The sequence below is a fragment of the Chanodichthys erythropterus genome, chromosome 5, assembly GCF_024489055.1.
Source record: "Chanodichthys erythropterus isolate Z2021 chromosome 5, ASM2448905v1, whole genome shotgun sequence".
NCBI lineage: Eukaryota > Metazoa > Chordata > Actinopteri > Cypriniformes > Xenocyprididae > Chanodichthys > Chanodichthys erythropterus.
In genome coordinates, this window is record NC_090225.1 from 14,265,568 (window position 1) to 14,279,806 (window position 14,239).

The window sequence follows — 14,239 nt, forward strand, 5'->3', positions numbered from 1 at the left end:
TAATAATATTTTGAATTTTATTTTTAGGTTTAATTTTAGTTTGAGTTTAAGTAATTTTGTTATGTGCTTTTGTCATTTTTATTATTTTTTTTCCCCTTTCAGCTTTAATTGTTTTCATTTAGTAATTTTAGTACTTCAACTTCAACTTATTTTATTTAAGTTAGTTGCCAAGGCAACATTTCTAGTTTTCAAGTTTTTTAAGGCCTTGTCCACACTGAGGGTACATTTACACAACAACGATACTAAAATGTTTTTCTTTTGCGTTTTTCGCATACAGGCGACAACATTGTCAAAATGATCCTTGTCCTCACGGATCCGTGAAAAAGTCTAAAAACGCTGTATTATTCATGCCAGGCCAGTAGTTGGCGATGTCATTTTGTAAAGAAGCACTACACGCCTATACTGAACATGTAACAGAGATTGTATATTATAGGGAGATGAGAGGGTCTGTATCGCTTACCATTGGATAAAACGTAACGGCTAACTTAATCACGTGCGGCACCTCTCAGCCTGTTGTGTAATGGCAGTGCACATCAAAATGGCCTCTGGTCTCCTTCCCTGTATACCGCCAGAGGCAGAGCTTTAGCATTAGCCGTTGTTTTTGACAAAAGGTTGCAGGCTTGCCTTCCAGTGGCTTTGCATGTAATATTACACATGCCTCACATTTTTCACAAATTCGTGTTTTTGTAGTTAACACATACACAATAACAGTAGCGTTTTCAAAAACACTTTGAAACCCATTTTCAAAAGTTTGCATTTTCATGCCCCCAAAACGTCGTTGTCGTGTAAATAAACGACCAGAACGCATAAAAAAATTTTTTTTTAGTTGAAAACTGTGTCGTGTAAATGGCCCCTAATATGTTTTTGTTTGAAAATGTCTTTTTTGTTGTTTTTTTTCTCCATTTTGGCCTTCCATCCACACTGAGCTATAGAGAAATGTTCCTTTTTAGAATCTTCCTATTACGTTCCTGCAAAAATAGACTCGCAATTGCTGTCCTGTGGCAAAACATGACAATTGCGTTTTAGATCATACGATTTTGAGTGCGTCCTGGATGCAACAGTGAGTGGTGGGATATTTTGCCAATATAATGAATGTGCCAGAGGAATAACATGAGAACTTTATTATCTCGGTATCCTCTCATGAGCTTTTATTACATTTTATGTAAACGCATAAATGTGATTTAAGCATTTTCACGTTTCAGTGTGGATGAACAACTTTTGGAAAATGCTTTACACTAGTGTGGACTGGGAACATTTCGTTAGCCTCATAGCATAATTGCCTAAGTCATTTTTTGGCCAAATTATTTTGGGCAATTATGCTATGAGGCTAACAATTTTAAAATGAAAATGGTGTTTTCAAATGTATCTGGAGTAATGCAGATGTAGGCTAAGTTTAAGTTTTTTAATCTAATATTTATATTTTACTATAGCTTTATTTCAAATAATTAAAATTGTTTTTGTTATACATTTTTTATTGACATTTAGATATAAAAAGATAACATCCAAATAATTAAAATGATTTTTAAATGATAATTGGAAATATTTAACATTCACATAAAAATATTTGATCAATAATGTTAAATAATTTAGACTAATTATTAGTAAATTAATAATTTATTATTGTAGTTTTTTAAGCTGCTGTCCATAACTTTTTTGGTTAAAAATGATCCAAAATCAATTTCTGAGCAAGTACATAGCCAGCCAGTGTTCAAAACCATCTCCTTACCTTAACCCGATTCACAACGGTAAGCTTGTAATAATGTTTTATAATTCGGGTGGTGCTGGTGGGTTTTTGCAAGAAATTCGAGCATGTCGCTATTTGTCTTTGCGTCATTACATCATGTCTGTTTATCATTAGAGATTAGACTGTACAGAAATCGAAATCTACAGGTAACGCTAATACACACTAAATACACATAGTCACGCAATGCTGATGTTGTGAACATTAACAATTTGAGAACAAAGTATAACAATAATAATAATTTGCACGGTTTGACGTGATCCTAGCTAAGTGATCGTTAGATTTAATCAACAATGGCAGCTCGATTTATTGTAATGCTTTTTTTTTTCCTCAGTTGGTCAGAACAAAAGTGGCAGACATGTTACTTACTTGTTCAGATAACATTTTCCGGTGAAAATTCTTACTTTGGTCATACTTCAAGACTACAATCTGTGATTCTGAAGTACAGTATCCACACCGGTGCGGTGAGGAGCCGTGCCGATGCACAACCCACGTAAAGATGATAATTCCGCAAATAACTGCAATTGCAGGTTCCAAACAGAGATGGCAACAAAGAGGCAAAACTTACAGACTGCAACTTTATATGAAATGAAATGTTTTGAAATGTCAAGTCAGCAGAGTGCCACCATTATTTCCAATTTGTCATGAAACAATGATTTTGGTGTTTTATGACAAATTTCTCTTTTCTGTCATGCTAATCTTGTCTGTAGTGCGTGCCATATGATCCAAGCAGCTCTGTATGAATCTTGAATTGTATGTTTGTTGTTGTTCTGCTGTCTTTACTAGTCTTGATCTTTTTATGTTGTGTGTTGCAATTATTCAGTGTGCTTTACTTCATTAGTATTAACTCATTTATTAATTTAGAGATATTCTATAATCTTGTCAGAAAGCCTCCTCTGGATCGTCTTATATATTGAAGGATTGGTTTGGTGTTATTAACTCTCATAATGGTTGTTTCCTGTCACGAATGATTGTAAATAGATAAATGCAGCTGAATGGGCATTTATTTAAAGCTTTCAAAAACCCAAGATAATTCTTTTCAATAACTCAATTCTCAGTCATATGTCTCTTTTCTGTATTTTGAGTTAATAGAACTTAATATTTTCCTAAAAACAGTTATATAATTGGAAACAAATACTTAATACTGCATGGGTTAGAAAAATTTAACATATCCAACATTCAAAGCATTATAGTTCCTCGAGTGTGTGGATGTTATTATTGCATGAACATAATATTTCATTCAGTAATCATTCAATCTATCTTCGCAACCCTCTACTATGGCAATTTTGTTCATGCTTTTTTGCATGCGTGAATGTGAAGAAAGGAACAGTGATAGTCTACATGTTAGGCTGCTTCTCATGAGACTGTGTTGCACTAACCTGCTCTTAGGGTGAAAACACACTTTCCCTATGTGTCAAGCGTATAATGCCAGCAGGTGGCACTGCAGTATCTTGTCTGAATTACCCTCTGCCTGTCTTGACTCTCTTTGCTCTCTGGTCCTGTTCCATGAATTAGCAAGTTACACGTTTGCAAGTAGAATAGTACATGTTTCAATTACAACCCTTCATTCTGAAGGCATTGTCTGCTTCTGTGAACTGTATTTCATTGTTCTCTGAATCTGTGCTGAGATTCAAGATTTTGCTAATATAACTAAAAAGTGTCACAGTTTGACAGCATAGCCAGTTGAGGAATACAGTGTTAGGACATTATGCCCTGTATAATGTTTGTGTGTGTATGTGTGTGTGTGTGTGTGTAAGAGAGAGAGAGAGAGAGAGCGCGACTAAAGAGTAATGTAATCACAATTTCCAAAGTTATACTTTTTTGTTTATACACTTCACCTTTTTTCAAATCATTTCTCTTATTTCAGTCTCTCACAGCTTGCTATAATTGCTAATCTGTGTTTGCTTTATGTCACAACACACCTTCCCCAAAGCCCCTCCAATTCACACACATACATGCTTCTCAAATCATACACTTCAATACACACACAGGTTCACCACAGAAAGTGTTTAAATCTTCATGAAGGCTTCATAAATGTCTGCAACCAACATTTACAGACCTTTCTCTCTGTTCCATCACCATAACTCAGTATAATCCACAGAATGGCATTAAAGCTGAAGTATGTAATTTCTGAGCCATTAAATTCACAAATTAGAATTGTAAACATAACAATTGCTTTTAAGTGGCTTTCCAGAACATTCCCGCACTAAACTCACACCGCTGGTTAAGCTAACACACTCTCATAGCATTTCATAACTATTTTATGTGGCTAATTAATACATTTTCATATGATCTGCTTATGCTCCAAAACTTAGTTTTAGGGGTGGCTTGAGTTTTTATCTAAAAATTGTACATTTTTGTACAAATCACATGCATGAGTTCATACAAAATCACTACATCAAAAAATAGTAATGTTTTCTCATGAGATTGTGTTGGTTAAGCTAGTTTTGTTGCTTTGTATGGTCGGGATGCTCAAGTAAAAGTAGTGTCAATCATCAGGAATGGTTTGCTTGTAGGTACATATAAAGATGGAATAAATTCAATTGAAACACACTTCAGCTTTAAATGCTCTCTTTATTTAATCTTTTCCCTCGCCCCTCCCTGTGGGCAGTTTCAACATAAACTGAGTCAGTAAGAGAGAGAGAGAGAGATGGTCAGAAAGGATGGTTGCGGAGTGTGTGAAGGGGGTCAGTCATCGGTCCACCACCAGGCCTGCTGCTGCTAGGTGCCTGTCTCTTATCTTCTCTTTCCTGCCTGGGCGGCTCCAACACCAATATACTTTCTTCATTTAATTGTGTTTGATTATGTATAGGGGATGCCAAATGATTCAATAAATGTCTATTTGTGAATAATGCACTTTTCTTTGCTTGGATCACAGGGGAGTATCATTTATCACTAATCTACTGCTCTCTAACCACTGAATTGTGTTTTATGGACAGACTAAGAGGGTTTACATAACCTCTTTACTCTGCGTCACTTTAAAATGGTGAGGTCCTCCCATCTACAGTTCATTGCCCCGATCGAGCACGTAATTGATTGTAGTCCTAATGTCTGGATTAATTTAATTCATCCTAGAATAGCACTTACAGTTGTCTCTGCTGCCGAGACATCCTTCAATGACACAATAGATAAGAGTAGTCTAATGAGAAGAAAGCAATTAACATTTCCTTCCCCCCATGATGGACATCCTTGCATTGTGATCAGACATGTTTTGTGCATGAGAATGAAGCAGCTGCTTATGACAAAATGTAACTTTCAAATTAAGGCATATATACATACATGGCCTGAACCATGGCTGCTGTCTGTATTTATGGCTTCAGCCTGACATCAGTTTCTGACATCACTGCAACCTAACCTTGTATCTAGTACTCCTGCTGAGCATGCTCCAGTTTCCACCAGCATTGCATCTGTATGTGCACCTATTATCGCTGCTTCGCCCAATGAGCTCCTTTCGGAGCCGCAGATAGTCAATCAGGCACCTGAGCCTGATGCGGAGCAGATTCCTGAGCAAACCACTGTAAGCAGGTAAAGTTGCATGCGTTGCTTTTTTTCTTTAATTTGTTTATTGAATTCCCATTGGTATGTATACATGTCATGCATACCATTCAAAAGTTTGGGGTCAGTATGATTTTTGGGGTTTTTTTTAGAAGGAAAGAAAGAAAGAAATAATTTTATTCAGCAAGGATGCATTAAATTGTCCAAAAGTGGCAGTAAAGACTTTTAAAAATTTCAAATTCTATTAAGAAAAGTATCCTGAAGAAAAGTACCACTGTTTCCACAAAAAAATGTTTGGCAGCACAGCTGTTTTCAACATTGATAATAATAAGAAATGTTTCTTGATTGACCTTTAGAAAGATTACTGAAGGATCATGTGACACTGACTGGAGTAATGGCTGCTGAAATTTCAGCTTTGCCATCACAGGAATAAATTTTTTTTTAAAATTTAAAATTGTAAAAAAAAAAATTGTAATCATATTTCTTGGTATTAGCTGTTTTTTCTGTTTTCGATCAAATAAATGCAGCCTTGATATTTCAAAAACATCTAAATTTCTATACCGACCTCAAACATTTGTAGTGTATGTATTTTTATGTTCACGTTAATTTGTTTTGCTTTTTTCTAGATTACAGGTCACTTGCAGGTCATCTGTTTGACTGTGTGTAGCGCATACATAGCATTAGCAAGTTATTCCAATGTTAATTAACTTTTATTAGTGGAGACATGTGATAGATATTATTGCTATTAGATTTTAGCCTAACATTTGAAAGATTGTTGGACAAAGTCCATTGAACCTGGAGACTCAAAGCAAAGCCAATCCTCCAGTCCTATTAATGTTATAATCAATAACTTTAATCCTCTATAATGATCTTCTTTGTCTTAACTCAATTTCTTGTTGCAGCTGCTTCCTTTGCTTCTGCTTATTACTACTAATACTCTTCCCCATAAGGAAGCTAGAAACACACATTTGAATGAATCCATGTTTACATTGCCATGTTGGCTATTTGCTTTGAGCTTCTGATTTTATGAGTGGCATACTTGACCCAAATAAAAACCTTTCCTAGACTTCCATGAATTACTTTTTTAAGCTTAAGATCACTGTAGCACTTCTATGTACCCTCCTCGTGTTACTTAATGAATGATGAACAACAATAACAGTAAGACCCAGGCATTTATGAAACTAGAGATTTTTCTTTTAAAGAGTACTTTATTTGTACTACTACGCCAGATGCTGTAATGTGAGCCTCAAACATGCATGTTCATAAGTTTCTAATAATTTCCATGTACCCTCTCCACTTTAATTTTATACAGTAGAACCCCTTTCAGTACAATTGATTTCTTATATTTAATATTAAATATTAGTATTAACATTAAAGACTATTAATGTTTAGGTCCTCTCTGTCAGACTCAGTCCTGAATATATATTTTGTGTTAAATTGGGCCTTATTTTAGTTAGTGAAATATAGTAGTTGTTGGGTCTTTGCTTTGAATGCACCTTCATTTTCTGTTTTGAGTGTGTCTGCATCTAGATGATTTGTTCATGGTCTGTTACCATATCCACTCATACTGTATACTGTACTCTGTGTACTACTTTTTTATTCAGACAAAACAAGAACAGAATAAACATCTGAGTATTTATTTAAAGGGTTATTGCATATTCATTTAACTCCCATATGCATTTGATTTGGAAAACCAAAGTGTCTGATCCTGTTTTTCAAAAAGACACAAAACATGCAATATTTGAAACACTTCGGCAGTCGTACAGATATGAGTGCATATGGCCTCTCTCAGGTTTATTCTAGGCATGATCACTTTGACTGTCCACCATTTTTGTCTTTGTTACACTATAGCTTCAACTTGCAGACCTCTATGGGTTACACTTCTCAGTACAAAACCTCCATCTCCAGGTACTGCTGTGGACCAGCTCTGCATTCAATCAGCAAGCATTCTTTCTCCCTCTCAGTGTCCGTGTGGCCTGTCACATGTGCAATAACACATCTTTTCTCCCTTACTGTTTTTATTACCCAACTGACTCAAAGGATGATATGCTTGGGGTATTTTTCTTTAACCTTTAATGTTATAACCATTTTTGAATATGTATCTTTATGTATATGAATGGAAAGGCCTTGTGAAACTCGGTCATTTTCCTCTAAACAATGAGGCTCTCTCTTCTAACCCTGCTTTAGGTGCTTTCTCTGTCGCTCTTTCTAGTCACTACTCTGTTCAAATAACTAACTTTTGCATTAAATTGTAATGAAGGGATGTAACCTAATAAGGTAAGACACTCGCAAATGTATTTGATGGATTATGTAGTTAGACATCCAAATGTGCATCCAAATTCATTTAAGGTTGTGGGCAAATAAAGTTGCTGAAGGCTATACTACTCTTTTTCCATTTATAGATATTTTTAGGTGGATATAGATTTTTAAAACCGCTAATATACATATATAGGCTACTGTACAAATAGACAACCTTAGAAAGAGCTTATGACAACTTACTGGGTATGTGTTGTGGTAATTTAGTCCAAAATACCTTATCTCATTTTTTGGTAATGTTTTTTAAGTTTCCAGAGATGGCGTCTTTTATAATGGTAGGCATATACATTATTGTTCAAAAGTTTGGGTTTGGTAAGTTTTTATTATTATTATTATTATTATTATTATTATGCTTCCCAAAGCTGCATTTATTTGATCAAAAATATAGTAATAATAATAATGTATTTATATTTTAATATGTTTTAAAATGTCATTTATGGTTGTGATGGCAAAGCTGAATTCTCAACAGCCAGTCTTTAGTCAGATATGATCCTTCAGAAATCATTCTAATAATGTCTCTGGTTTCATAGAGTCCTGGACACTAATATTTTTTATGATTTAGAGAAAATTAATCATTGTCCGGTGAACTGATACTTTTTTCCTGGATTCTTTGATGAATAGAAAGTTCAAAGGAATTTTCTTTGAAATAGGACATTTTTTGTAATGTTTTTTAAAAGTCATTGTCATTTTTGATCAATTTAATGTGTCCTTTCAGAATTAAAATATTAATTTCTATCAAAAAAAATCTTACTGACCCCAAACCTTTGAGCGGTAGTGTGGTTAAAACATCTTTACGTGAAAATTAGTCAAAAATACAGTTACAATTTACAAAAGAACTACACAGTGTGTTCATATGAATGATTGTGCAAATAATTAATTTCATTGAGAAAAAAAAATAGGTTAGGTTAAGGGTTGTAAATGTGTAGTTGCTTTTCACAAAATATAAATACTATAATTAATATATATTTTATTTATAAGAATTATGTCATTTAAATATAATGTGTCTAGTTGAGCATGATGCTAGTATTGTCATGGTCCTGGGTTCGATTGCCAGAGAATGCAAAATGTCTGGAATGCAATGCAAGTGGCTTTGGATGAAAGTTTAATTTGAATGTTTTAAATTGTTTAAGAAAAGCAGAAAAGCTAAGTAACTTCTCATTTGAACTGAAATGTTGAGTTTCTGTTTTGTCTCTCTGTAGTCCTTATGCCCAGCCTCAACCTATGCATCAGCAACCACCCATGCAGCAGCCACCACCCATGCAGCACAGCTCCATCCAGATCCCTGTAGGTCCACCTCCACCTAAAGTGGTCAGCACTGCCACCATTATGCCCACAGCCTATCCAGCCGGCCCAGGTAGCCATTGCACATATGTGATTATGTGTAATTCATTGTATGTGTGTGTCCATCTTTGATTGACTCTGCAGTATGAATGCAATACTAATTCATGGGCATCTTTTAGCACCAGCTCCTCCAATGGTTTACAAACCTGCTCCACCTCCACCTGCTCCTGTCGCAGCTCCAGCGTCTTCCAACAGGCCTCCTTGGGTTACTGATGAGAACTTTGCCCATAAATTTGACCCTAGCAAACCCACCACCACACATATCAAAGTGCAGCCTCTTCCTCAGGCGGCACCACCACCACCAGCCTACATCCCCAACCCAGTCCCTGCTCCTGTTGCACCCAGCCCTGCATTCAACCCTTCCCCTGCTCCGTTCAGCCCCGCTCCCTTCCCACCTGTGGCTCGTGGAGTTGCTCAAAGGGCAGAGCGGTTTGCAGCCAGCAACAGAACACCTCTGTGTGGATCCTGCAACAACATCATCAGGTATGATTACACTTGTGCAATATTCTTCACAAGACCCTTTGTAATATATAGGTGTTTTTTATTCAACTTCAGGCATGGAATTTAATTTTTTTATATATATATATATATACAGCTATGGAAAAAATTGAGAGACCACTCCAAGTTCAGAAATCAATGTTAAGTGGTCTCTTAATTTTTTCCATAGCTGTATATATATATATATATATATATATATATATATATATATATATATATATATATATATATATATATATATATATATATATATATATATATATATATATATATATATATATATATATATATATATATATAATATATATATATATATATATATATATAATATATATATATACATAATATATATATATTATATATATTTTAAATATTTTATATATTTTATATATTATATATATATTTTATATATATATATAAATGTATATACCTTTTATCACAAACCCAGGCGTCACAAACCCTAACCTAAACAAAGGAGAAATAAGCATTTCCTTATTTAACATTTCCATATTTAAAATGTTTATATTAGTTTTTCTACTTTCTCAGTTGTGGTGACACTTTTTCGCCCTTTGTTTTATTCCAAAAAAAGTTTAAAACATAATTTTTCATCACAGAATGCTATTAAACACAATATATACACCACCGTTCAAACATTTGGGGTCAGTAAGATTTTTTGTAAAGAAATTAATACTTGAGCAAGGATGCATTAAATCAAAAGTTAATTTTTACACTGTTAAATTTTTTTTTTTTTTTTCAAATAAATGCTGCTCTTACACAAAAATATTAAGCAGCACAACTGTTTTCAGCATTGATAATAAGAAATGATTCTTGGGCATCAAATCAGCATAGAATGATTTCTCAAGGATCATGTGACACTGAAGACTGGAGTAATGATGCTGAAAATTCAGCTTTGTCTTCACAAGAATAAATTACTTTTTAAAATATTCTGAAAAAGAAAACAGTTATTAAATTGATATTAATATCATATTAAATTGTAATAAGACTTCATAACATGACTGTTTTACTGTATTTTTATTCAAATAATTGCAGACTTGGTGATCAAAAGATACTTCTTTCAAAAATATGTTTAAAATATTACCTTTTGAGCAGTGGTGTATTTAATTTGAGATGTTCAGGACTTGAAAAAAAATGTTCATGAATATCCAAGGACATTTTTCATGAGCCCTGATCCCACAGTGTTTTTGACTCCTCAGGGGACCATTCCTGGTGGCATTGGGTCGTTCCTGGCATCCAGAGGAGTTCAACTGCCATTATTGCCACACGTCTCTGGCGGATGTCAGCTTTGTGGAGGAGCAGAATAATGTTTACTGTGAGAACTGCTACGGAGAGTTCTTTGCACCTACCTGTGCCCGCTGCAACACCAAGATCATGGGAGTATGTCAAAAACCTATTAACATTGCACACACATGCACAGACATTAATGTAAACACACTTCACAGAAACTGCCAGGTAATCCACTCAACATCTGCTCAATAGGAAGTGATGCATGCACTGCGGCAGACCTGGCACACCACTTGCTTTGTGTGTGCGGCTTGTGGAAAGCCCTTTGGAAACAGCCTCTTTCATATGGAGGATGGTGAGCCGTATTGTGAGAAAGGTATGAAAGCCACTGGCTTATTTATAAATTTGGTGTATGCAATTTTACAGCCCAGACTACAATATTTTTCACTACTTGTTTCTGTCAACAGATTATATCGCACTCTTCAGCACAAAGTGCCATGGATGTGACTTTCCAGTTGAGGCAGGAGACAAATTTATTGAAGCTCTTGGCCACACATGGCATGATACCTGCTTTGTTTGTGCGGTAGGTTCAAAATCAGTGATATAGCACCCATATGGCTTTTAAATAACCAAACACTGAGGAATTATGACATGTTTCTGTCTCGACATTCAGGTGTGCCATGTGAACCTGGAAGGACAACCGTTTTACTCCAAGAAGGACAAGCCCTTATGCAAGAAGCATGCACATGCCATTAATGTGTAGATGCTTCAACAGTGCATCAAAAGCTGTCAGTGAAGGAACTAAATGCAATTAATGTAACATCTGCATGTGTGGTTTTATGGCAAGACATTGGTGCCAATCCAAATGACACGAAAACTAATAAAAAAACATACAGTATATCATTTATTAAACAGAATATTAGTAAACGATGACTGAATGATAAATAAACTAGGTGCTTTGACATTTTTTTAATCCAAATCCAGTGTTGCACATAGAGTATGGGTTATTTTATGTCATTATTTTATTATATCCTGAATACATTTGCATACATGCACTTGTATGCCTGATATATATTAATTTAAGAGATACATTTTCACTTTTTTTTTTTTTTTTGATTTAGTGAATTTATACAACATACAATTTGTATGCTATTAGTGACTAAAACCTTTTTTTTTAATGAATAGGTTATACACAGATGTTGAAGATTGCCTGCATATGTAGTTGCACATGACCAGATATAATCTTTGATCTCACAAATCATATATAAACCAGAAACAGCCTGAAAAACGTCTATGCATTTTTATTATGCCTTAAAATCTAAAGTAAACCTAAATGTTTTTATTGCATTTGTTTTTATAAACAATAATGAGGCCTATTGATCCCTGACTTGCAAATCGATCACAAAAAGATGTTAAAAAAAATTGAGACCGAATGTTTTTTGTCTTTTTAATGCTGAATGGGTGATACAGTCAAACCAAAATTTATTCAGACACCTTGAACATTTCATTCATTAATACAGTTTATTCACTGTAGTTTAAAAAATGGTAATAAAATATGACAAGATGTCAGAGTTAAACTGAAAAATTCATCTTGATTATGTCATATAACACTGAAGTAAAACATGGTCAGGTCAAAGTGTCTGAATAATTTTTGTTTCCAAATTTTTATGAATTTTACTGGTATAAAGAATTTTTGGGTATAATATGTCACAGTTTACTTTATTTTGCTATCCTCACTTATATAAATGAACTATAGTGTCCTGCACCCACTAGTAAAAATATATCAAAAATGTCTGAATAATTTTGGTTTGACTGTATATGTGTTACTAATTTTGTTTATTTGTGTTTTTAGTGTGTGTAAGCATCCAAGGGAGTTAATTGATCCATTTGTGATGTCAATATTATCATTAAGTTGTCAATCAAACAATTTTAAGAAAATACCATACACAGGGCATCTGAAAAGGTAACACAGTATGTGCTGTAATGTCCAGCTCTCAAGGCTTAAAAGAGTATTTTAAACTGTGTTTGGCCTTGCCACCTATGATAGTTCCTTTTTTCTGTTATTTATTGCGTGCTAAACCTCAACATTTACATACTCTTTGCAAATGGTGTACTCTTCTGATTTTGCATAGATAATTAACTTTTTTCTTTGCCGAGAGTGGGGGATTGTTAATTTAATATAATTTTTAAGACAGAGCCACATACACAGAGGACTCGAGTTGTATTCTTAATTTGTTCCTTAAAATGAATAACGAATGTAGTACCTGAGACTTTGTTCTTTTTATTCTCTGTGGGTAGATGCTACCCAACTCTGACATGCAACTGTAGGGTTACAGTAAAGGTTTTGTTTCGTGCCACATGACTATTAAAAAACAAGGTCAAATTCTGAGATCACAATTGCAGACAGCTGTGTTTTCCTAAAGGCTGTGTGATATTGAAAATTTGTATGCATTCAATTCACTTGAACAAGATGGCTTTTATTTAGACACATTTTAGGATTGTGTCAATGATGTGTCAGTATATTTTCACTGCTGCATATTAATCTTTAAAAGTTAATTTATACCCACCGCATCATTTAAGATGTATTCTTCGGGCTACTTTTGATTTTGGCTTGTTTTTTGTTTTGAATATTACTAACACAAACAATGGTTTTGCATGTCATAATTGCATCTCTTAAATTTAATAAATTGTTAGCTTCTTTTTTTACACAACATTAGCAAGTTATTTAAAATTACATTTGTAGCAGTGTTGGGATCAGGAGTGGGGATCTTTTTAGCATTTATCAAGAACAGATGTAATTTAACGCAATTGAATGTAGTCATATTAGACATATGAGGTGTAACATGTAGTCATATTACACATAATGTATTATCACTATTTGTCATCTGCTATATCTGCAGTTCACTTGGGAATTACAAGGAGACAAAAGAGTGATCCATCATTTTGCAGTGATAAGAAAAACAATTAAGAGCCATACAGTATGTTTTATGTGACACCCATGTGTTAACAAGTGCTTTTAATGCATTTTTCTTCTGTTGAAAAATAGAGATATTGAGATATGGCTCTACGGAACACTGAAAATTTACTTTATGTAGTATCTTAAATATGAGCTGTATGTTTTTTCAGGATAGTCTGATAAACTAACTAGTACTACTATGGTGTTCTCTTTTTTGTATTATGAAATTATATTGTGAAAACAGCCTTACTTTGTACTTATTTCAACACATTACTTAAATGTCCAAAAAAAAAAAAAAAAAAAGAAAAAATCCACCTGTATATTCACTGATATGTTAAAGATGACTAATAAAAATATTAAGCTGCCTTATAAACTGAAAATAGCTCATAACACATACAAATTTTATGGGCACTGTTCTCTATGTATGATTAAATATAAAACTGTACTGCAGACTGGACAGCCTAATTGACATTACTAAATGACATTTGTAATATTTAAATCTCATTGTTTTATTTAAATCTAAATCATAATCATCCTGTTTAACTTGAACACTATCAAATAAAATTGTTTAAAACTGTCTTTTAAAGGATTTGTGCATTGTACTTTATACACAAATGGCATACAAAAAGAGTAAGTATAATGTTCATCAT

At 33.9% G+C, this 14,239-nt stretch overlaps 1 protein-coding gene across 5 annotated transcripts in view; it reads left to right on the forward strand.

Moving 5' to 3' along the window:
- ldb3a (LIM domain binding 3a) overlaps positions 1-14,174 on the forward strand; it is a 47,103-nt gene extending 32,929 nt beyond the window's left edge. The window contains exons 6-13 of one of the 5 annotated variants that reach the window (XM_067386162.1): positions 5,108-5,266; positions 7,088-7,144; positions 8,752-8,906; positions 9,013-9,376; positions 10,606-10,786; positions 10,889-11,009; positions 11,101-11,216; positions 11,307-14,174. In XM_067386162.1, the coding sequence (XP_067242263.1) occupies positions 5,108-5,266; positions 7,088-7,144; positions 8,752-8,906; positions 9,013-9,376; positions 10,606-10,786; positions 10,889-11,009; positions 11,101-11,216; positions 11,307-11,396 (1,243 nt within the window). In that variant the 3' untranslated portion in view covers positions 11,397-14,174. The remainder of the gene's footprint in view (positions 1-5,107; positions 5,267-7,087; positions 7,145-8,751; positions 8,907-9,012; positions 9,377-10,605; positions 10,787-10,888; positions 11,010-11,100; positions 11,217-11,306) is intronic. The other 4 variants (XM_067386163.1, XM_067386161.1, XM_067386166.1 and 1 more) reach the window with 4 other exon arrangements.
- Positions 14,175-14,239: the final 65 nt, after the last annotated feature.